The sequence below is a fragment of the Heliconius melpomene genome, chromosome 19 (genome assembly GCF_056956725.1).
Source record: "Heliconius melpomene rosina isolate 202511_hmr_F chromosome 19, ASM5695672v1, whole genome shotgun sequence".
NCBI lineage: Eukaryota > Metazoa > Arthropoda > Insecta > Lepidoptera > Nymphalidae > Heliconius > Heliconius melpomene.
In genome coordinates, this window is record NC_140407.1 from 12735163 (window position 1) to 12760057 (window position 24895).

At 36.7% G+C, this 24895-nt stretch overlaps 1 protein-coding gene across 4 annotated transcripts in view; it reads right to left on the minus strand.

The window, feature by feature from the left end:
• The window catches only part of Ufd4 (ubiquitin fusion-degradation 4-like), a 37705-nt gene that overhangs the window by 2603 nt on the left and 10207 nt on the right, over positions 1-24895 (minus strand). For 2 of the 4 annotated variants that reach the window (XM_085202618.1, XM_085202617.1), the window contains 32 exons: positions 24355-24529; positions 23756-23971; positions 21867-21999; positions 21452-21582; positions 20792-20904; positions 19699-19828; positions 19338-19478; positions 18854-19064; positions 18356-18572; positions 17740-18039; positions 17343-17540; positions 16850-17082; positions 11903-12083; positions 11474-11609; positions 11208-11377; positions 10842-10970; positions 10188-10289; positions 9906-10018; positions 8330-8465; positions 7729-7851; positions 7048-7231; positions 6465-6714; positions 6230-6309; positions 5596-5788; positions 4224-4364; positions 3551-3674; positions 2923-3136; positions 2390-2514; positions 1736-1851; positions 1343-1556; positions 854-1095; positions 318-462 (listed from right to left, as the gene is read on the minus strand). In XM_085202618.1, coding sequence (XP_085058744.1) covers positions 318-462; positions 854-1095; positions 1343-1556; positions 1736-1851; positions 2390-2514; positions 2923-3136; positions 3551-3674; positions 4224-4364; positions 5596-5788; positions 6230-6309; positions 6465-6714; positions 7048-7231; positions 7729-7851; positions 8330-8465; positions 9906-10018; positions 10188-10289; positions 10842-10970; positions 11208-11377; positions 11474-11609; positions 11903-12083; positions 16850-17082; positions 17343-17540; positions 17740-18039; positions 18356-18572; positions 18854-19064; positions 19338-19478; positions 19699-19828; positions 20792-20904; positions 21452-21582; positions 21867-21999; positions 23756-23971; positions 24355-24529 — 5316 coding nt within the window. The remainder of the gene's footprint in view (positions 1-317; positions 463-853; positions 1096-1342; positions 1557-1735; positions 1852-2389; positions 2515-2922; positions 3137-3550; positions 3675-4223; positions 4365-5595; positions 5789-6229; positions 6310-6464; positions 6715-7047; positions 7232-7728; positions 7852-8329; positions 8466-9905; positions 10019-10187; positions 10290-10841; positions 10971-11207; positions 11378-11473; positions 11610-11902; positions 12084-16849; positions 17083-17342; positions 17541-17739; positions 18040-18355; positions 18573-18853; positions 19065-19337; positions 19479-19698; positions 19829-20791; positions 20905-21451; positions 21583-21866; positions 22000-23755; positions 23972-24354; positions 24530-24895) is intronic. The other 2 variants (XM_085202619.1, XM_085202620.1) reach the window with 2 other exon arrangements.

Here is a 24895-nt window from a genome sequence, read left to right on the forward strand (position 1 = left end):
GGGCGTAAGAAGGGATTTTAAATCGGCACCGATTTTTATAAAATTTGAAATTTAGATTTTTAAAAGTATTTAATTGAATGCGTTTTTCATAGTTTTCGGTTTTAAGGGTGCAAATAAGGGGTTGAAAGATTGTATCGATTTTTTTTAATCGGCACCAATTTTTATAAAATTTGAAATTCAGACTCTTAAAAGTATTTAATTGAACACATGTTTCATGGTTTTCTAGAATTCACCCCTAAATAAGCTAGCGAAGCTGCGCGCGTCCGCTAGTATGATATATGAACTTATGAGTATGCTAAATATGTTACAATACACACCTTTCTAACAACTGTGAGTCGCGGGTGTAAGTTGGCGAGTCCGCCGGGCGGCAAGCTGCTGCAGCCAGTCGCGAACTGCAGGAACGCTTTGCGCTCGCGCCACGACATCTCTACCAGCACTTCCACCAGGCGGAGGAACCCGGGACTATTTAACAAAAGTTGTTTATTTGTTTGTTTATTAGCTGTATGTTGCACATAGTAAAGTAGTCAGAGGGAACCTAAAGTTAAGACACTCCATAAGGCCATACCCCAAGCACCGTCCAATTTACGTCACATTGCATGTCAAGTGAGAGAAATCTACGCCGCGCTGTCTTGTTGCCATAACGAGAAGAAATGAAAATGATTCAATCTCTCAATTCTTCAGTATATAGACGTTGCGTCGCTGCGCCACGACGACCACAATATTAATTTATAATTATAGTAATTAATAATTATATATTTTATAAAAATATTTATACATACAGTATACAATAAAATACAAATATATACACAATGTGGCCTTATGTATGTCCTCCAGGCGTGCTCGACGGGCTCACCTGTCACGCGTGTAGCCCAGCTTGGGCTCGGTGTACTGCAGCAGGTGGTCGCGCGTCCAGGCGGGCCCCCGTTCGCCGCACAGCAGCAATCGCAACTCGGCGGGCGAGAAGGCGCGCAGACGGCGCGGCGGGAACACGGCCGCGAACCCGCGCCGGAACGCCAGCGTCTGCCGCGCCACGCCCGCCATCACCATCCAGCGCGCGCTGCTCTCCGCATACGCGCGCGCGCTAGACGCGCTCACCTGTAACAGTCTGGATGTAAACTACGGAGGTCGTGGGTTCGATTCCCTCTCGGGGGAATTATATATTTTCACTAGCGGACTCGGGTGGCTTCGTCCGCTTAAAGTATATGAATGTTTATTAAATTATTTTCAGATTAGGGGGTGATGGGTACAAAAATATGGGTAGGTAAAACGGTCATTAAAATCCAAAGTTCTCAAAATTTACAATTAAATACAGCGTGATGCTATTAAAAAAAGATAAAAAAACCTCAATATGTTCTCCACCGTCGCACAATGGATACACAGCGACCTCGGCAGGGGCATTAGAAGCCACGTGAGTCATAGTAAGTGCTAGTTCTTCGAATGTAGCGCCATCTACGGTGAGTCGTGCTGTCGCCTGATCACGCTCCTCCTCTGATAGGGACATATCACGCTGTATAGCTTCGTATTTTTCTGCAACTTCTAGTACATTGGACAAAAATCTGAAAAAAATGTAAAAATTGTGATAATATTAAAAATCTAACGCAACTGAAATTGGCAATATAAATGTCTTTGCTTTTAACTTTAACGTGGAATAAAGCCATTTTTATACAACAAGTGAAAAACGACTTAAACTCTTTTATGTAATCTGCCCTTATGAATATCATGGAAAAAAACATACCTGTGCCTTATAGGATCAATTTCTTCTAAGTCTTGATTAACCAATTCATCTCCACACATTATACGCAAGAATGGGTCCGACAGAGGTAGGTCAACTAGTCGGCCGTCTTGAAGAACCTACACATAAAACAAAACAAAATAAACCTATAGTTATATTATAATTTGTTTGATTAAATGCGGTAATCTCAGAAACTATTCGAGTATTGAATAAACCCAGCGTAGCGAGCTTAACTCGCGCCCGGGGCAAAATATTGTCACAGCGCCCCCCAGACGAACACAATATAATTTCATATGTATGTTTAAATAGTTTTGCGGACTATTTGGCGCCCCTTTATGAGCGGAGTCCGGGGCATGATGACCCCCCTTGCGTCCCCTCACTACGCCACTGAATAAATCCACTGCGCCTGTGGTCAATCACGTCAGGCACTTATCAGAATGTGTCATATATTATCACATATAATTGTTTCAACTCAGTTATATTTAATTTTGATTAGATTATTTCTTTAAATAATTACTATTTAATGCCATGCCATGTTTCATACAGAATCGTTTGTTATCTATATTTGACTACGGCGACCTAGCCTGGGTAAAAAGATAAAATATTAATAAATGATAAAATAATTAGTAAATATTTAATTTAAATAATCACTTTTACCTTAGCTAAAAATACTCCTAGGAACCAGAAATATTTGCAAACTTTATCACAGATAGTAGAGTCTTGTGGTAGTGGTGCGGGGAACAGACCCCCAGCACGCATCACGTAGTAGCCCTGAGGTTTTTCTGTATAATACAAATAGACAATTTATATATTTAAAAAAGGTATAAAAAATTGAATGCGCGAGACCAGAATCAATTTGGAAAGTTTTCAATATTTTTTACATTTTCTAAAACATTGTTTTCATTTTCAGTGTGGAATATTTTAGTAATGTTAGAAAAAATTGAAGACACATGTATAACGGTGATCATTAGCAATATTCAAATTACGAGAAGTTTGGTTAATTTGACGTCATAATTTATTAAATACATACTGTTAGCATACTGTTAGACATTCTCTGGACAAAGCGAGGCGTTGAGTTTCGCCACTCAACACACAACGTCCCGTAAATTCAGCGATGCGTGGAGAATGGGCCTAACACAAAATCAATCTGCTCACGTTGCTATAGCAGGTATACAGAGTATTCGTGGTACCTTCGGGCAGTGTAAGCGGCAGCGGCGCAAGATCGTGGTCGGCGGAGACGGGGCTGGCGGGGCCGGCGTCGCTCAGCCACATAGCGAGGTCGGCACGCTGCAGCTCGGCCGCCACGAGCGCGTAGAACTCGAGCGTGGGCCCGAGCCCGGTGCCCTCCTCGCCCGCGAACTCCACCTCCAATACTGACTTGCGGTTCGCGTGCACTTGCATCACCTACACAGACAAATAGTACATTTGTTATTTTATTCTTCTATCCATCTTTTTTTAAACCATAATTAGCTCTACAGTATTGAAAAAAATATTAGATATACTTTGTAAAAAAAATAACGTTGTAGTGTGTTGTTATTTTAGATTATATTATAGATTTCAAGACTTACATTAAAAAATATATAATAGATTAACATTAAAAATAAAAATAAGTAGAGCACTTTCCTGACCTATATAACCAGTGTGTGCATATGCACGTGATGGTTGTAGGTTCTATTCCGAATTACAAAAATAATTATATTTTAATTCTTTTTCCAAATGTAATAAAATAAAATCTGCGATGCAAAATTTTATTTTAAATGTAAATTACATATTCGTAGTTATATTTCGGAAAAATTATAATAAATAACAAACATTTACCTGCATAGCAGATCGTAACAAATTTGGATTTCGAGGTACTCGCACTCGTTCATGCCTTAATCGTCCCATACGGAATTCCGTTGCTTCCAACTCGGCCCTCCTTGGGGAGACTGTATTACCGGTTCTAATAAACAAATAATAATGGTCAAAAGTAAATTCAAAATATGCACAAACATGCATAATATGAAGATAAGGACAAGAACTACATAACAGAATACAATTAGTATATAATATATTCTTGTTATTTATATATCCATATTTATGTTATTTCTACACTTACAAACTATTTGTATTCATTCTTAAGATTTTATCATATTTGTTTTTCTTTTAATTACAAATACTAGCAATGACAAACCATTACTCTGACTGTAAACTCGGTGATTATGGGTTTGCACTCAGTGAGAATAGTTTCAATTTCAATTGTCTCGTTCCGGTAAGAAGATAAAATTCGGTCTCGAGTTCCACAAATCAATACACAATGTCTCAGACAACATGAGCGGACAGTGGACGATGAAGTGTCTTAACACTAGGTTCCCTCTACCCACTCTGTTATATATGGAATACAGTGTGAAGCTACAAAAACAATAACGCACAAATGGAAGCAAATAAATGCCTATACCAACGAGATATTTATTTCTCTTCCCTATAATGTATATTTTGTTATTATCTTTACCTCTGTCTATCAAGTGCGCGATCACGTTGGGCTTGCAACCACACAATAGTGCGTGATGTTCCAAAAGCTGTGCACGCAAAGAACATCTGCCTTGTTTCTAGCGGGAAAAGGAATGGACACCAATCGTTCAGTTGCTGACACCTGAGATAATAATATTTCATTAAAAAATAGTTGTGAATAAGAAATTTCATGCAATATTTAATTTTATTACAGCTTTATAAACAAGTATTTAAGTATAATAATTATCTTACTAATATGTGTATGGTAAGTAGTGAAAAGATATAATGTTTTTTAGTATACGTAAAACTGACAATTTTAATAATGTACGTAGTATCATTGCTCACACATGTGATTTAAGGCTGCACGTGCTCTTCTCTGGAACGGAAAACTAACATTAAATATTTAGGTATAATCTTAGACGAAAACCTTCGTTTCAGTGAACACATAAGAAGCTTATCCGATCTTATGAGAAAATTAATCTACATTTTTAAAAATCTCCGACATGTAATTGATTTTCCAACAATGAAACAGATATACTATGCCTTGTGCCAGTCTCTTCTCACTTATTGTATAACAACCTGGGGTGGAGCCGTGAAATCCACTATAAATATTCTTGAGATTTCGCAACGTACTATTCTCAAAGTCGCTACTTTTAGACCACGCTTATATCCTACCTATAAACTTTATCAGTATTGTGAAGTATTAAGCGTTAGACAGTTATATCTGCTATATGTTATCCTCAAGCAACATTCTAAGTTAACTTTTGATCCCAATGTTATAACTAAGCGTCGAAGTTACATGGTGTGTGACTTACCTAGCAATTTAAGAACTTCATTTGTTAAGCATTTTTTCCCTTACATTGTCCTTACATTTATAACAAAATAAATAAAATGTTAAATGTTTATCATTTAACAAAAGAGTCATGCAAACGAAAGGTGTTCAATTTTTTACATGAGCTCTCTTACGAAGAAACAGAAAACCTGCGTTGTAAAGACTTAAATCTTTCATGCTATAATTTAAACACACAACATACACATGCACAAAACAAATAAATAAAAATCAAATTACACATCCTCTCACACTCACTCAGGCACAATCTCATAATACACAAAGAGAGGTCACGTCACACTTAGACCCTAATTGTAATTATAATTTTTCAACAGGCTAATTATAAAATTTTCTTGTGGGGATGGGCGCTGTATACCAGAATACAGGCAACTAGTCCGGATACAGAGGAAATCTTTAAACATTTCTTTATATTTGTTTAGCCTAAGTTTGTATCTAAAACTTATGTTTACTTAAGCTAAGTTGTTTGTAAAACTGAATAAAGTTTTTATTATTATTATTATTGAAATAGACACTGTGTACCAACCAGTGTGGTGTAGCCGCTGCGGCTAAGGTAAGAGGGTCCTGTAGTTGATGATGCAGTTTGTTAGTGAGCTTGGTGGAGAGGAAGGCGCCGGCGGGCAGGCCGGGGGCGGCCGCGCGCAGCCTCCGTAGCGCGCGCACGCAGCAGCTTAACATCGCGCCCGCCGCGCCGTCCGCGCCCCATACACCGCCGTCCTCTTTTAAACACAATAAAAAAAATGCTTGAAAAATATTACAAAATTAAAAAAAAGAAAAGCCAAAAATGACAAAAATGTGGAAAATAAAAAAAAAGTAAACATGCAAACTAGGACTATTACTAAAGATTATGATGTCAGAAGAAGTAACAAAAAAAATATTTTTCAGTAATATATGACAGCTTACGAAACAGCTTCACGCTGTATCCCGCACACAGTAGGGTAGGTAGAGGGGACCTAGCATTAAGACACTCCATTTCCCACTTTCCGCCGAATTCTGAAGACATTGCGTGTTGAGTGGCAGAAATGAAAATATAACATTATTTAAATATTTCCTTTCTTCGAGTGGGGATCGAACCCACAACCAGTTGCGTTTACAGTCACACTTTGTGCGCATGTCAACGCAAATTGCGGCGATCCAAATGAAGAGAACAGTTTACTAACCAGGGTCACCGGGTTCGTCGTCTTCACTGTCACTAGATAATGCAAAGATATCCGCGCCTTCAATTTCTTTGTAAGTTAAACTGTAAGAGATTTATTTTATTTAATATTTTAATATACCATACACCTAATTTATAATGTACAAAATATTTTTTTGATATTTTAACTAATTTATTACACTATTAATTTATCTTTGACCTAAAAACAATATTCGCGTTTTAAATTTAAATGCACTTACGTATAAGTCATATCCCTATGAGTATCGTGTGTGGGTAATCGAGCATTAAGCGCCAACACTGCCCTATAGATAGTCCAAGATGGCCGTTCCAAAGGAAAAGATACACCTCCTGCACTCAACACTAAACGCAGAGACGGTAATTTAGTTGTTGGTGGAGGAGTATTTCCATTTGCTTCTGGAACAGATCCACTGGTCGTTGCCTCCGCATTGTCATCCACGTCGGAATCTTCATTAAGTGGTATATCAAGATCTATTCACAAAATGAAACATTATCTTGTGTATATAGCTTCAAGCTGTATTCCGCTCAAAGCGGGGTAGACAGAGCAAATCTGGGAAACTAATGTTAAGGCACTTTGCGTCCCGTTAAGACAATTTCCCATTTAACTCCATCGAATTCTTGTGGCATTGCGTGTTGAGTGGCGGAACTCAACGCCGTGCTTTGCATTATTGCTAAAGCGAGCAAATAAAGACATTAAATATTGTATTCCCCCAAGTGGTAATCGAACCCACAACCGTCACGTTTACAGTCAATGTTTCTCAATGAACACTGTGAGATCATGTATTATAGTAAATGTATACTAACCAACAGTTTGATTAAGATTGGTCCGTCCCGGTCGAGGGTCGAAGGCTGGTATTAGAGCTGAGAACTGTCGTTTAAGCACGAAATCGTCTTCCCAAGGCTTTCGAGATCGCGTGCCACCGCAGCCGGCACTGCGTACCGCCTCTAACGCTTCTTCCTCCATCAAAGAGAGAAGGTTACGCGACACCTGTTGACCACGGAACATTTTTAAAGTGTTATTCACTAAAAAAATTTAAACGTATATAATTTTTTTTTGGATTTGGATTACCAAGAGCCGCGGGTTCAATTCTAGTTTTATAAAACTTATGCATATTTTAAGGACAGTTTAATATTTCCATTTCTGCGCTCTGGTATCGAGGCAAAACGCGGCATTGGGTTCAACCACTCAACACGCACGCCTCCAGAATTCGTCGAAAAGTATAGTGGAGCGGAATGTCTTAACACTAGGCTCCTTACACTTTAATATTCAGTTGTATCTAAGTTTTATAGACAACGGTGGCAAATGGGTAGGGTTGACAAAAGTCAACTTTCTCCCTATTCATGTATGTAAGAGTGAAGAAACAATTTCTAATTATTATATAATTCAAAGACATTAACTTCATTTTCCAAGAAAAAATGCCACTACGGTATATGACTCCAAAATTATCTATTTATGTATAATCCATTAAAAGTATAATTACTCACCACCTCTTGATAAGGTTCATTCTCCTTATCACTATCTAAAGCATCGTCACCCTCATCATCATCTTCTAGTTCTGTAAGAAGTGCTGGAGCCCGGCATGATTCAAGGAAATCTTCTAATGATACCTAATCAAAATTTATAGTCGTTACTACCTCCAAATTGTAGTAAATTTACACACAAACACAAGAAATCTTATATTAAGGCACCCCATTCCGCACCACCCAATTTACGAGACATTGCGTTAGAGTAGTAGAACTCAAGGTCGCGTCTTGGCTTCTTACTTGAACGACGAAACGAAAGAAATCATTTCCCGTGTTAGAATTGAACCCACAACTGTCGCAGGCACAATGGAACATTGTCGGACTGTAAATAAGCACAATAGTTATGGATTCAATCTCAACTTGGGAGGAATGATTTAATTCTCCTGCTCTGACAAACAAAGCGCAACGTTTAATTTCGTCATGTAACGTTTCCAAAAATGGGCGATGAGTAGGCACAAGTACAAAACGGATCTACGGGACGGACTTATTACTACGTTCCCTCTGCTTACCCCGCTATATACAGCGTGAATGTCTTTTTTTATAATGAAATGTTATTTATTACCTGTTCACTTTCACTAGTAGTGGAAGATAAAGACAGTGTTAGTGCGTTTTGAGCATTCGGCGCCAGTGAAGGGTAGCTTTGCGCAGCTGACAACAATCCCCCAGGGAAGTTACTGGAGAGCGCTAAACGCACCAAACTAAATACAAATTAAACATTAATTAACCTGCCTATACTAATTTAATAAAGCGGAAGAGATTGATTATTTAAACGCTAAGATCTCCAGATCCACTATTCTTCAGAAGTGCTATAGACTATATAAAATTACATTACACATATATACTAATATATTAAAATACTTTCTAATTTGACATGCAATTTATTCTGCCATGTTAATAATAACCATCGCTACGCGAACGTTGCTAAGCAACGGTTTGTAAAGTTTATTTGTTGTTTTAAGAAAACGTCACCCAAAATGAACTTGCCTAACGCATACATGGCGTGCGCTGACTCAACCTTATAAGATACATAAAAACAATGTTTAACAAAAATATTGTTCCTTAAATAATGTTTAAAAGAGTCCGCGATGGTATATGTTTATCTCTGAAGGTTGATCAAAAGTAACCATTTTAATTAATTTACGTTAAATTTATTGGCTTTTTGTTAATGTATTTTTTATATTTTGATATTCATCCATATGAAAATAAATATAGTAGTCACTTTTAGCATTTTATTTAGATTAAAATTATAGTTTACTGTATAAAATTCACGTCACATGTCACTGATTCGAAATTCGGCATAGTATGACCGACGCGAACGGGCAGATGACGTTGACGGTTTTATAAATTTTCATATATTTTCGAACTATTGTTAATTTTTATGTAATTATTTGCTGTTTTTAATTAATTTAAACTACACTTTGGTTCTCTTCTTCTTTTCTTGCTTTGGTATAAAGTTTGGTCCTGCGCGACATTGCCCGCTACTTGTTATTTAATGTTATTTAAGTATATCTAGGATAACTAATACTACATAATAACTAAAACTGAGTAAATTAACCAATCCAATATCTACAATCGAAAGACATGGCATGAAACTTCACCCATCTAGTGGTAAGTAGCAAAATCGTGGGGCACGTCCAATATCTACAATCGAAAGACATGGCATGAGACTTCACCCACCTAGTGGTAAGTAGCAAGTGTCGTGCCCCACGATTTAATTTCAGTTGACTGTATCCATGAAATTATTTTTTAGCTTTTAGTACATTTATCTGCAATATAAAACCGTTTAACTTAATTTTTTTTTTTTTACTTTTTTATTGATTATTTAGGCTTATATTTTCTTACTAATTCTATTGATAAATGAAAATAATTTCATAAATATTCGTATAGTTCAAGCAGGCGACGCCACGTCCGGGTCCGCTAATGTAATATAATTTTTATTGTATATAAAAATATTAAATATGTATATCAGAACAAAAATTTAACGACAAATTCATTTTATCACAAATAACTATCACTTATGCATACTATAAGTAAAAGTAACCCTATCTTGGACCACCAAATACACATACGAAAACATGGCATAGCTTTTCTAAACTATAGTAATTTGTAACATAATATAATATATTTATTGTACCTACCTGGGAAATAATCCTGTTGAATGATTGGATCGAGCCGCTCGCTGGCTGCCGGCTCCACGCCCCACTCCCGCTCCTCGTCCGACCCCCAGTGACTCCAAAAGCCTTGCTGCTCCCTGTATATAAAATATTTAGAATAATAAATAAACATAACAACCAATAATTGTACAATAAAAAATTATTCATATATTTTTAACAATGTTGCACCACAACTACACAAGCATTTTAAATTTACATTATAGTAAATTATTAAAATGTTTTATATTTTAAAATTACTTTACTAACTTGCTGTGTCAGGTCAGGTTCACTAGCACTCATAGCACCTGAAGATTGAGCGTCTTTTTTGTGCTCGCCGAATTGACTCTCGCCAGCCTCATTCTCTTCACACTGATGACAAGAGAAAATTTTCTTTTAAATTCGATTTATTAAGAATTATTTTTAAGCAAGTTAAATACAAAACAAATACAAAACCATAATACAATTTTAAAGCAAAGCTATTCAAAAATTTTAAAAACATTTTAAATGCATAAAAGCTATGCCATAACCATTTTAAAAAGTACTTGGGAATTCAAAGTCCAAAATCGAAAAACTATACACAACAAAAATAAAACAATATTAAAAAAAAATTAAGTAGCCACTTTATACATCGATCGACTAGAAAGCACACATTTATCTAAAATACGGTGACAGATGTTAGGCAAACCAGAGCAATGATTTATATTGATAAAGCAGCGATTACACCCTACTAATTACAATGCACTACATCATGTAGGACAGTAGATATAGGAATGTAAGACACCCTATTTCTTCCTTCTGGCATTACCCTATTTGTCTTTGTCATATCCAGCCTTGCCTAGTGTAATAGGAGCAGTATAGTGTAATCGCCGCTTTACAGTAGGTACAATCCAGAACCGATCGCTACAATGCTTTATATAGTACCTGTATATGCAGCCTGTTTGCGTTATTGCGCAGCGTGTGCAGCAGCGAGGCGGGCAGCAGCTCGCTGGAGAGCAGCGCGTTGGCGCTGTTTCTCATAGCGTCGCCCGCCCAGCACCGTGCCGACGTCTCCTTGCACACACGACACACTATTGGCGCCACTGTACGTGAGCTTGTCAGGTGCGTCAGTGACGTCACATACGACCCGACTCACCGACATACGACGTACAGCAACGCCATACAATAGCACAAACAAAACTAGCATATCACAAGTTAGCGAATAAAACTACTTACAAGTCTTGTCATGTTATTTCCATGAATCACAAATTAAACTAATTAAAAACATTTTACAACATTTAATCATCTTACCTGTTGAGAAGCCGAGTCCGGTAGTGGTTCTTTGGCGGGATACGGTTTCGTGATGTCAGTTATACTTGTGGGTCCCATTTCCATGTTGGTGAATGAAGTGTTGCCCAACTCTGTCATGCAGTTGTTGCCTTCTGCGCCCAATGTAAGGGATTCCACTATAGTTGCTAGATCTAAAATTTAACTTATAATGAAAATTTGTACATTTATAAAAGGTTATTAATGAGATTTAATTTTTTCATATATTTTCAAAATATTACTAATATTACCCGTATTGATGTGATGTGTAGATGTATTAATAGCAGATAAATCAGTGGCATGTGTACGTGGCCTAACCATATTTCCACCAACTTCCTCCGATATGTTGTCGGCTGATGACGCTTGCTCTGTCGATGCCACTGACATCTGTGAAAACAACCATTTATATACAGTGCATTCTTGATTTTTGCTTAATTCCACGCGTATCACGCATATAACTGGGTAGACAGGGCGAACGTAGTGTTAAGACACTCAGCTCCCTAGTTCCCGTTTAGTCATGAAGACGATGAACATTAAGTGCCCGAACCCTACACCCCATTATGTCTTACCAAGACAGACATCGCACCCATAACCATTGCGTTTACAATCAGACGTTGTTCTGCTGACAGTAAACATTATTTATTATATTGTATAATTGTGTTAAATATACGCATTAATACCTGTTGATCTGCCGTGGCATCAGGTAGACTTGGTGTAGAATGACTTTTACGAGAAGAGCGCGCGCCTTCTCCAGTCCCGCCTGTAACCGCTCCGCCGGTACTTGTGCCACCACTTACCACTTTTAAATCAAATTTACCCTCTGCACCCATACGGTAAGAATTTCGACCGCCGTGATCCCACCTGATACACACAAAGTACAATAATTGGTTGAGGTACAGTCCTCTTATATAGGTTACACACTAGCCCGTATAAAAAGGAATAGTTCAATAAAATATTATTTTATTACACGGATTAACAAGTATGTAGCATAATGTAACAATGTATAATATATATAATTTTTGCATTTGTGTTTCAATGTCGGTTCACAAATTATCGATAGATTACAATTTCGCGTTTAGTGAATGCGTAAAATTGTGAACTGACGGTTTTTAAAATCTTACGATAACATATACATTGCAAAATTATACTTTATTCTCCCAGGAGCGACGATGATACGTAATAATAGTTCTAATAATCAAGAGTTGAGACACGGTCTAAAAAATTTGTCTTTTTTTCCTTTTTAGAATACCAAAAATCAGCTCAATTGACAATGTGTGACAAAACTTTTCTAGAGACATTGTTTTAATTTATGTATGCTCTTAATGGAGAATAAATATTTACAAAATTCGATTTAAATATATATTATCAAAACGTGAGAGGTTTACGCACGAAAGTAAATAGCTTTTATCTAAATGTACTAGCTAATAATTATGATGTTATAGTTATGACTGAGACTTGGCTTAATGAAACTGTATTTGATCATGAGCTAATTGATCGCAGATATAATATATTTAGACGAGATAGATCCTCTTCTTTATTTTGTTCTCATAAAAAAGATGGCGGTGGCGTAATGATAGCTATATTAAAAAAGTTTGAAGTAATTCGCAATATTAACAGAGAGTCTTCGTGTGAAGACCTCTGGATTACTTTAAGATTAGGTAAGAATAATACTGTTAATATATACGTAATCTATATCCCACCACTATTGAACGATTGTTACGTTGACACTTTTTTACGAAATCTTTCATGTGTGCTGAAAGAGCTTAATAAAAATTCATCCACAATGTTAATAGGTGATTTTAATTTAAGTGATTTACTGTGGAAGTATAATATAAGTAAGTGTTTTTTGTCTCCTTTAACATCAGAAAACCATATAGTAAATAACTTTTTGGACAATATCTTTTATAATAACCTTTACCAATGTAATAATGTTTCGAATGGAAATGGTAAAATGCTCGATTTGGTCTTCTCCACTGATCCCGCTTACATTACTATAAATCATGCTTCAGTAACTTTAATACCATCAGAAATTCATCATCCTCCTTTGGAAATCTCTTATCATTCGTCGTCAGGTAGCAGTCTTAAATACAATAAAATACTGTCATATAACTTTACAAAATGTGATTATGAGTCTCTGAACTCTGTTTTGGAATCAATTAATTGGACTTCTATTTGGGAAGGAGATTTGCATGTTGACGATATGGTTGAGAAGTTCTATTCAACTTTAATGCCCATTATCGATAAATTTACCCCTCTTAGAAAGCCTCAAAATGAGAATTTCCCTAGTTGGTTTTCTTTGTCACTTATAAAAGCACTCAAAGAAAAAGCCAAATATCATAGAAAGTATAAAATGAATGAAAACTCTATGGATAATTTAAGTTATATTATCTTAAAAGATCGTTGTGAACTATTATTAAAGGAATGTTATAGTAATTTTAAAATTAGTGCTCCTATTCATCTGCAACGAGATCCATTGTATTTTTGGAGAATTTTCAAAGAAAAAAAGAATAATTGTTCTTCGATTCCTAATGAGATGAACCTAAATAACGAAAAAGCGGTTGGAGGACAAAAAATTTGTAATATTTTTTCCAAATATTTTCAGAGTGTTTATAACCTAAGCCAAAGCACTTCCACATCCGTAGTAAGAACATCTTATACTACAATGGATAATAAGCTATCATTTGGCAAAATGATTGTAGATGAAGTAGATGTTTTGAAACAACTCCAATCAATTAATGTACATAAATCTCCTGGCCCTGATGGTTTGTCTCCTTTATTTTTAAAAAAATGTGCACTCCATCTACATAAGCCCTTGACTAAAATATACAATAAGTCATTAGAATCTGGTATATTTCCATCTAAATGGAAAGAGGCTTATATAACACCTATTCATAAGGGCCAAGATGCATGCGATGTGACTAATTATCGTCCTATTTCACTGTTATCAAACTGTGGTAAAATATTAGAAGCAATTGTCAACAAAAATATTTTATTTCATATACGTAGATACATAAACTGTAACCAGCATGGTTTCCTACCTGGTAGATCTACAACATCTAACTTAGTTTCATATGTGTCTAACATCGCGGAAGGTTTAGATAATCAAAAAGACGTTCATGCTATATATACTGATTTTAGAAAAGCGTTCGATATGGTAAAACATGACTTATTACTAAAAAAAATTGAACACATGGGTATACATGGCAGTTTGTTAAGATGGATTGAGTCATACTTAAATAACCGTTCGCAGTTGGTATATATCCGTGGATTTAAATCAGAACAATGTAAAGTAACTTCTGGGGTTCCCCAAGGGTCACACCTTGGTCCATTGTTATTTTTGATATTTATAAACGACCTATCTAATGATATTAAATCAAGTTTTAAATTTTTCGCAGATGACTTAAAAATTTATCGAATTATTAATCACGACTCTGATAAGCACATTTTACAAGCAGACATAAACATTATTAGTAATTGGTGTAATTTGAATGAAATGTATCTCAATGCCAGTAAATGTTTCTTTTTAAAATTTTCTCGTAAAGTTGATGTTGAAAACGTTACATATTTTATTAATAATTTACCTTTACATGAAGTGACAAGCATTCGGGATCTGGGTGTCACATTTGATGGCTCGTTAAGTTTCAGAGCACATTTCGAAAATATAATAAGGAAAGCTTCCAAATTATCAGGTTTTATCAATAGACAATTAAAATTATTTAAGCAACCACATATAACTATTCTATTATTTAATACGTTTGTGCGAAATATCCTAGAGTATTGTAGTGCGATGTGGAGTCCTAGCTATCAAATTCATATTAATACATTGGAAAATGTTCAAAAAAGGTTCTTATATCACATTTCTTACTCAGATAATAAATGCCATGAGTTGAATTCCTATGTAAAACGGTTAGAGTATTATAAAATTTCACCCCTCTCTACACGTAGGAAGGTACTTGATATCATTCTACTCTACAAGTTAATTAATGGAATCATTGATTCACCTGACCTCTTGTGTCGCTTAAATTTCTGTGTACCACGGCCCAGCAGTCGTTTGCGAAATAGAAAAACATTTTGCCTTCCTCTCACTAGAACCAATGTTTTAAGCCACTCACCCCTACATCGCATAACTGCTTCATATAATGCTATATGCTTTAAGTTAGACATTTTCAATCATATGTCTATATCCTCTCTACGTCGTATGTTAAAAGAAATTGTTTAGATTTTAAAATTAATATAGTTTTAGTTGTAACTATTATTTAAGTTGTCAAATTAGTCTTTGTATTTACGTTTTAAAATTGTTAAGACTTAAAATTTTATTTTTACATATATATGTATGTGTATTAGTTTTTTTTTTCACTGTTACCATAAGTTACGCTATTTTTGTTTACTAAAATGCATGCTGTGTCTACATCTAGAAAAATGCAATCACGTGTAATTACTATGTTTATGATTTTTTTCTTTATGTCAATGTATTTTGTTTTGTGGACCAATAAACAGAAAAAAAAAATGTGTAAGCTGAGAAAATGACAAAAATTGTTTAGGATCCAATATCAATGATCCGTTGCAGTACTACGAAAATAAAATATTTGTTCATTTTAATGAAGTCTTAATATTTTAACGCATTATATTATTGCATATAATAACAATACTTTCTTTATTTATAACAATACTAGCGGCCCGCTCGCGGTTTCACCCGCGTGAACTATGTTATTATTAATTTCTGTCTCCATGACTACGTCCTAGTGACGTCTATGACAAAATTTGAGACTCCTAGCATTTGCAGTAACGAAGTTCCATACAAACTTTCGACCCCAAAAACAACCCCTTAGAAGTCGAATATTGCTAATTCCCGTCTTGGCGAGCACCTTCGTCCTATAAGTAACTCCTATGCAAAATTTGAGATTCCTAGCACTTGTAGTTTCTGAGATTTCGTGATGAGTGAGTGACCTTTCGATTTTATATATATAGATATATAGATAAATAAACAAAAATTAATTAGTAAATTACTGAAAAAAACAAAAAGAAATTCATTTTGAATCGATTAAAATCAATCATATATTAAATGACAGATATGACAGCTGATTGATATTGACACCTTGTCTAATGATGTTTTTTTTTATTTTACTCGTTTCGTCGATTACGATGCGTTTTGCTTTGCCATTTGTTTAATATTTTCAACGACTACTGCTTGGTTTTTACGGATTGTAACACTGCCTGCTTTGTATGACCTTGGCTTCCCCACTGGACACCGAAATTGTTTAGATCTAACGATCGCCACTCTGTGGATATGGATAACTGTGTGAAATTTGCGATAGCTTCACTTTGACCAAATCTCCTTTAGATTGCCAATTAGATTGCCAAAATTGACAGAATTTTCAGGGAGAGAATGATGTACTCTGAATCTATTAAATCATACCATTTTCATCTCTTTATATTATAGGCCCAAGAACTTTTTACGGCCAACGTGGTGTCTCCTAGATCATCAAAATCTGACGGGAACAAACGAGTTGTAGTTTCGATGCCTACTGCAGAATGATTCTCTCACTCTAGTAGAACAAATTTCACTCCACACGTCTCGAACTATATCTACAATTTCTACCTGGCTTTGCAATAAGAGTGAAACTCACCTAACGTCAACCCATCCGTTATGCAGGTCAGAGGTGACGGTGCCCATGGAGGGGTGTGCGCCGTCCTGGTCACGCCACTTCCAGTCGGGGCCGCGCATGACGCGCGCACCCGCGCCCAGACCGCGCGCGCCCCGCGACCAGCGGCGTGCGCGCGCGCCTGACCCCGCGCTCGCTGCTGACGCGCTGGTTGACCCGCCCACCTGTTTCGGCGGAGCCTCCACTACTTTAACAACCTGAAGTACAAAAGTTATTAATGAGTCAAAAGACTTAAAGGCATAAAAGGTACAAAGATAATTAATTATTTTAACTATAAAATGTTTTTTCTATAGACAAAGAGGATCCTGCTTGTTAAGCTTGCTTACCTATACACGAAATGTATTATATGTTTAAAGTTTAAGATAGATAAAATTTTATATCAATATCTACAAGAACCCCACACTCACAGACTTAACCGAAATTCAGCTACAAATTTCCACAATATAATAAGTCACACCTTGCCATATATTTCAAGACCGGATAGCGACAAGTAGCAGCTCTGGCCACTCGCGTTCTTTCCATTCTGCTGTACGCGCAGATAGCGGTAAGGGGCGTCGCAGCGCACACGCCACGTGGCCGTGCTGCCCGGCTCCTGCAGCGCCTGCTCGTCGCTGTGCGCCACCAGCGTGTTCCAGCTTACGCCGTCCATTGACATCTACAATAATATCAGTCTTATACTTTTTTGTTCACTATTTATTTCATTCAGTAGACTCGTTTGTGGTACGTTTACGTTTCATTTGTTACTGAGACTCAAAACAATTTACATTTAACAATTTAAATTGTTTTGAGTTTCAATATTGAAAATTATATAACTTCCTAATATAACATTATCTACAGCTTAAATTCTCACTTACTTGAAACAACCAATTTCTAAGAGCAGACCGTCCATATCCTCTAGCGTGTCTTAACGTATATGCAGTAGGTACAATATGGACACCCAAATCTACTGCTATAAAAGCTCTTCTATCGTCATTTGTGTGACAATTGAGAGGTTCTGGTGACCGAGATAAGGCATCTTCAGCACGACCGTATGGTAACTGGCGACCGTCCGACGACCACACGCTGACTAGTCCATGTGCTCCTGGATTTACCCATTCACAGGTTCCACCATTACTTCCAATGAAATACAAAACGCCGTTTTCGTCAAAATCATGCTGCAATGAAAAAAAATTATCACTCCACAAAAACAGTAAAACTGGACTTTTTTTATTATATGGGTATTGTATCATAAAATATTTTGAATACTGAAATAGTTGTAATGATACAATAATAAATAAATAAATGTCGATGAAATCGATGTGTGGATGTCGATGAAAGTCTGTTGATGCTCATCATAAGTTTATGATGTGTTATGAACTGTAAGTGACAAGATGCATAATGAAACAATCATAAAGTCCACAAGAATAAAGTTATGGGTATCAACTAGTATATTACATAGTAACAAAAATAAATATATTTGCATAGACTTACGTCATATGTGAAATTCAGTGGTGCTTCCGATTTAATCTTCTGTATAAAATGGTAGGTAGACCGTTCCATGTCGTACCACTGGCGAGCGACTGACTTGGCTAGGAACTTCTCGAGCTGACGTACTGTCGTTAGAGCTTCAACTTTTAAATTTCGCCCTGCATTGTTATTAGCGACAGATTCCTCTGATGTATCGTCATTTGCTCGTTCCACTCGAAGTCTGCCATTATTAACATAAAAATGATGTAATAAAATTTGTACCGATGAATAATTTCTGTATTTTAGAATATAAAATGCATTGTCAATTAATAAATAATTTAATATTCACATTAATATTTTTCTATCAAATAAAAAAATATTCCTGTAATAAAAAAATATAAGCAATTGACATAAATTGCTATAAGTCTTAATGAATGTTTGAGATTTAGGTTTTATAATAATCGTTGACCTCGGCAACATGATCAATAAATATGAACAAGAACAATGAGCACATATGCATACCTAATACGTTTAGTGAGATGATGCAGCGTGGCAGGCTGGTGTGCGGGCGCGTCAGGCGCGGGCGCCAGCACTGGCAGGCGCTCCACGCTCTCTAGCACGGCCACGAGGCGAGCCGCCAGCGCCGCCCCTGCCACCCCCACGCCGCCCTCCTCCGCTGAGCGCGCCCACTCGCGCAGCACGCACTCGCGCTCCGACAGCTGCCCCGCCGCATCTGTATACACCACCTCATACACATCAAGCGCAAACCTTATACGTACATTAAAAAAACATTTTTATACTGAAAAATATTAGGAAACAAGACATTTTAATGTAGTAACAAAAGGAGTTTAAATTGTGACATACGTTGACACGTGAACAGTTTTTCATTATATATTTTTATAACAATTTATTGTTTAATGTTATAATACAAATCTAAATAAATTAATTATTAAAAAATCATAAAAAGAACAAATCATAATTAATAAAAGAATAAATAGATATTCACCATTTGGTTGCGGTGATAACACTTGCAACAATGCCGGTGCGAGGCCCGAGGACTGAAGTTCATAAGCTGACAATAGTTCTTCTCCACACAATAACTCATGTAACTGATCCAGCGATTCTCTCAGTTCGTTACGCCAATCTCCTATTCAAATGCCAAGGTTTAATGAGAAAAAGTTCTGTTTAACATTTATATTCTTTTAACACACTTTATCCATATACAATCGATCTATATAGGAAGATATTATATTTTTTTTATAGAGCTCATCTGACTTGCTAGAAAATGGGCATACGTGTTCAAATCAGATAATATTTTAATATTTTATTAAGATTCTATGTCCTAACAAAACGAAATGTTTTCAAACCTGTCGGTTGCACAGCGAGGCGCTGCAGCCGCGCCAGTAGCGCGCGCAGGCGGGCTACAGGCGCGCGCGGTTGACGGCCCGCTGCGCTCGCCAGGTGCCGCGCGTACAGAGCGCGCGCGCGTTCCCCCACCTACCAGGGCCACAACCTCTCTATTATTACTTGGATATATAATCTAGAGGCTAATCTAGTCTGTTAATCATAGTTGCGGGTTGTATTTCCATTCAGGGTAGTTATTTATTTTATGGTGTTAAGTTCCGCAATTCATCACGCAATGCCTCGATTTCGGACGGAAAGCCGTAAAGTCTATTTTCACATACAATCGCCTATAATAAACAATATTATTCAATAAATGTCATTCGAAATATATAAAGCTCATACGTACGTATTTTAGACTATATAATTCTCGAACCATCTATAGCTATTGAAATGGAAGACAGTAGTAAATATCAACTGTGATGCTTTATAAAAAAAAAATTAATATATCCATTTCCAAAATTTAAAATATTTGTAAAAAAAATTCTAACAAGTGAAGCTTATACTGTTCAAGAATATTTAGAGGATAAACATGTATGGAACTAATGTCTATTGAATGTAATGCAGGATAGCTGCCAGGTAATGTAATAAATTGTACCATTGACTTTGAAAGGAGCAACTGTTGAGTTTCTTGCCGGCTCTTCTCAGCAGAACTACCATCCGAACCGGTGGTAGCTTTTTGTTTATATGTTCATTCGACGATTCAAAGGTGCTTATAATAAGTTTATTTGAATAAAGAATAATTTGAATTTGTAACTTTATTTATTAGTTCATAAAGATGTATGCAGTTCAATTAATTGTGGATAAAAATCCATCTCAATCTATTGTGAGAAGTCACCGCACCTCTACTACTTGGTAGAAAGAAATATCTGTTTCTGGTAATCAAATAAGGGACGGCGTTGAGTTACGCCACTCACCAGACAAAGTCTCAAAGTGTGAGTATAGTGTCTTACCACCAGATTCCAACTGCCTGCCCGCTACATGGGATACAATGTGAAAGTAAAAAAATATGAATGTAAAAGGTAACTATCTAATTTATTTATAAATACATGTTATAACCTGTGCTTTTTGGGCTTCAGTTTTAGCAGACAGACGACTACGAGCTGATGTAGTGTTGCCATTATTAGGAACTGGTACTCTGCGATCTGCCCATCCGCTGGCTAATTCTGGACCTATAAGAATTTCGCACAATTAGTAGACAATGACAAACATTTAGAAATATTACTTCATAGTGGATTATGCCCGGAAAGCAATTTCTTATAGTTCATCTCATTCATCTCATTCATTACAATATACATTACATCGACCACAACGCCTAGTGGATCGTATTATATTTTCAAATCATCCAGGAATCCAATATACACAAAATTTTATCCAAGTTCGTCTAGACCTTTAGGAAAAATGTAACAAGACAATAATTTAACTACATAATATATAAGAAATTTGATTAATTATTATTAATTTATATCTTACATCCGTCCGTCCGTCCAGTCGTGGCGCAGGGATACAAACTGTACTGTATAAAAATATCGAGTGATTGTGAGTTCGATTGCCACTGGAGGTAATGAAATATTTATTTGAATTTATATTTTCATTTCTTCGCTCTGGCGTCGAATCAAAGCGCGACGTAGAGTTCCGCCACTTAACACCCAAAGCCTCCACATTCGCGTTTGGCTCGATATGTGGATACAACGTGAAGCTGATTTATATTTTACGTACCTAAAAATGTTTCAGCAGTAAATGAATGTTTTGTTCCTCTATTTGATTCGAAAATAAATCCAGGTAAATCTTCTCTTAGTATCGTTGTCTGCTGTTGTCCATCGGTATTGTGAATATGAAGCTCCTTTTCTCTGCAAAAAAAAACACCACAATCAAAAAGTGCCTATGACATTGACGAAGTTATTTTTTATGGGGACAAGTATCATTACCATTTATTTACAACCTTTCGTAGTGTGTAACTTTGCAGGATACGTACACGTAACAACTTACGTCTGCTTTAAAATTAATACATCATATTGAAGATTTATATCTTGAAGATTTATATCTTCAATATGATATATTAATTTTAAAGCAGACGTAAGTTGTTGTTTTAAGTTATTAATATAATGGTGATCTCAACATGTATGTTACTAACCTTTTACATGACAAAACCCAGTTTCCAAGAATCAATTTCGTCGGACCTGGCTTAGACAGTATACTTTGAGGTACGCAATTTTTTACAGATGCTCTTGCTCGTTGGAGTTTATCAATAAATTCACCACGGTTCTCTGAAAAAAGTTTATTTATTAAATATATTCCATAATTAATATGAAATAAGACAAATAAAAGACTACTAAATTCAACATCGCTCTTAATCATGCTCTCATTCCTGCGTGGAATGGTATTTTTTTTATTTTTAAAGTGTTAATCCTCTCTTAGGAAAGAAAAATACTCTTTAGAACACATATAAAAAATCCTTTATAAAACTGTAGAGAAATATTTAATAAATTGCCAAATGATAATGAAATAGTGGATATTTGGAAAAATCTCCCTACAGAGATGCTAGCAACACACAATAAGCACAAGCATATAAAAATTTCGACGTTTTTTTTTTTTTTTTTCGAACATGTGGATAATGCTGTTAGCCCTATTGGCTTTTACAGCGACACCGGTTGGGTAGGGAAGAGGGTACTCTGTCCCTGAAGAAATGCAAGCACTAAGTGGCTGCCTGTGAGGAAGTCGACGACTGTAAGGGCGCCCCCTGCGGGACTCGAACCTCGGCTTGCGGCCGTCGAGCGGACTGGGATTTCACCTATGCTAAGCAAACCAGCCGCGACATGAAGTCGCGACTGGGGACAAATTAGACTAATCTAAGGGAGCTAACGGTGCCTAACCGCTGGGCCCGACCGCGCCGAGACGCGATCGAGCCGTTGAATAAGCTGGACTTCGTCGTCGATTCCGTCGACGACGGTGTTTGTGTCGTGTGTGAGTAGTGTGTTTCCTACCTACATACGGGGCATTCGCTATAGTAATGGCGTCATCGGAGTCTAAAAGGACGCTGCGCGGGCGTCTACGTCTAGGGAGTGCGTTAGGGATGTAATCATACGCATTAACGATGAGGGGATTCGCGTGCCAGCCTGCGCGCTCAAAGTAGCGCTTCGCTAAACGTTTGCAATGCTCGTAAATCAATTCCAGTTCAAAGTCATAGTGTCAGCTTATTTCTAAGTGACATTTTACTACGCTTGTTTATGAGATAGTATAATCTATTAAGAATGAATTTAGCTTTGTTGCAAGCTTTCGTGACGTGGGGTTTGAAGGAGAGTTTAGAGTCTAATGTGACACCTAGATATTTGACCTCTTTTTCCCAGGGAATGGCTTTATCTAATAGATAGATGGTTGAGATTTGCTCTGAAAGAGCGCGAGGGAAGAGTATCGCTTTACTCTTCTCTGGATTAACCTCGATTCTCCATTGGCGGAACCACACACAATTTCGACGTAGCCCGATGAGAACGTATGACTTAGTTGGTCAGAACGCTTGGACGGTTTTCTAAGAGACGCAGGTTCAAGTCCCACTATGTTGAAATTTTTATGTTTTCTAAAAAGTATAGGAATTGTAATTTTGATCTAAATCGAATACCACTTACTATTACGAAAAATTAATAAAGCTAAACAATACAATCACGTAAACATTGCTAGTCTGATGTTGGTTCGAGTCGCTATGTAGAAAGAAGTGAGTGCTGGAACTGAGCTCAAAGTGGTAGACTCAATAAATGTTGTTTATTTAGCTGCACACTTAATTTCACATAATATAGCTAGCTACGTAGAAACCTAATGCCAAATCACTCCTATCTCCACTTTCTGAAAAAAATCGAGAATCTGAAGAAGTTATTTTCTCTAATTCGTCATTCGTCAGAAAACATAACAACAATTGTGCATAATATAAAAACCTCAAGTCAGTTTTAGGCCAGCCGCTCAATTCTTTTCGTAGAGTGAATAAAAATTGGTATTTTAACTTCACACTTTACCCCACATATATCAGCTCACCTGTATTATCAGTCTGGTGCTCGGGCGAGCCGCTGGAGTACATAGTGGCCAGCTTGCCGTCCAGCAGGAAGCGGAACCAGCCGTTGGAGCCAGTGCTGAGCTCGAGCGCAGCCGCGTCGCCCCACACGTACAGCGCGTCGCGGCCGCGGCACAGCGACCACTCGCCCCAGCAGTACGCGCAGCCGCTCGCCAAGTTCGTTGCGTCCTCACCCGTGCCTGCCGTCACACATTAGTTAACCAACCGTCCACAAAGCGCTTTATCTTCTTGCCAGAACGACTACATGTACATAATTCAATCCCCCGATCCTCAACTCGTTACCAACTTTGAGTTACTTAACTTTGTTGTTGCTGAGTGACTTGGCAACTACTTAGTTTAAAAAACTAAACTTTGAAAACGTAACGAATGAACGAAAACGAAATTAATACTAATTTATATTTCGTTAAAACCACTGACAACAAAGTAAATTGGTTGTTAGTAAATTCAGTCAGTAGTTAGTTATGGATACCTGTACAGACTGACTTGTATTTAAATGAATAAATTTATATAAAATGTTGTGTAAGAAATATATTTTTAATAACTAATATTCAAAGTTACTGACCAGCGGCAATTACCGTTTCTCCGTCGATAGATATCTGAGCCAAAGGTACCGACGCAAGGGCTTCCACTTTACTGAACACTCCTAGACGAGCAAATTGCTCTAAGTAAATATCAGCGGCTTTCACCATCAACTCTTCGGCAATGCCTATAACGGTCAAGTGACCATCATCGTCATCCTGCAAGTAAAAAAATATAGTTTTAATTATTACAAGATATTTTTCAATTTAGTTGTACACAAACAATACAAAGAAGTAAGAAGTTTAGTGCTGTCCATGTCTCAATGAAGTTCAACATAGGAATCAGGAATAGGTGTGTGTCATTAATAAAACACAAGTACACTATTTAGTCACTAAAACATTAGTATTTTGGTTCAATATTTCATTTTTAAGCATAAGTTGAGACAAATCCTAACTCTAGAGCAAAACAATCGAATAGGACGGGCGATTTAATGCAGGTAAATTTCGATGGTGTGATTTATATTAACCAGTATGTATAAAAATAGTTTTAAAATGATAAGAAAAAACATTACATCGCTATTATTG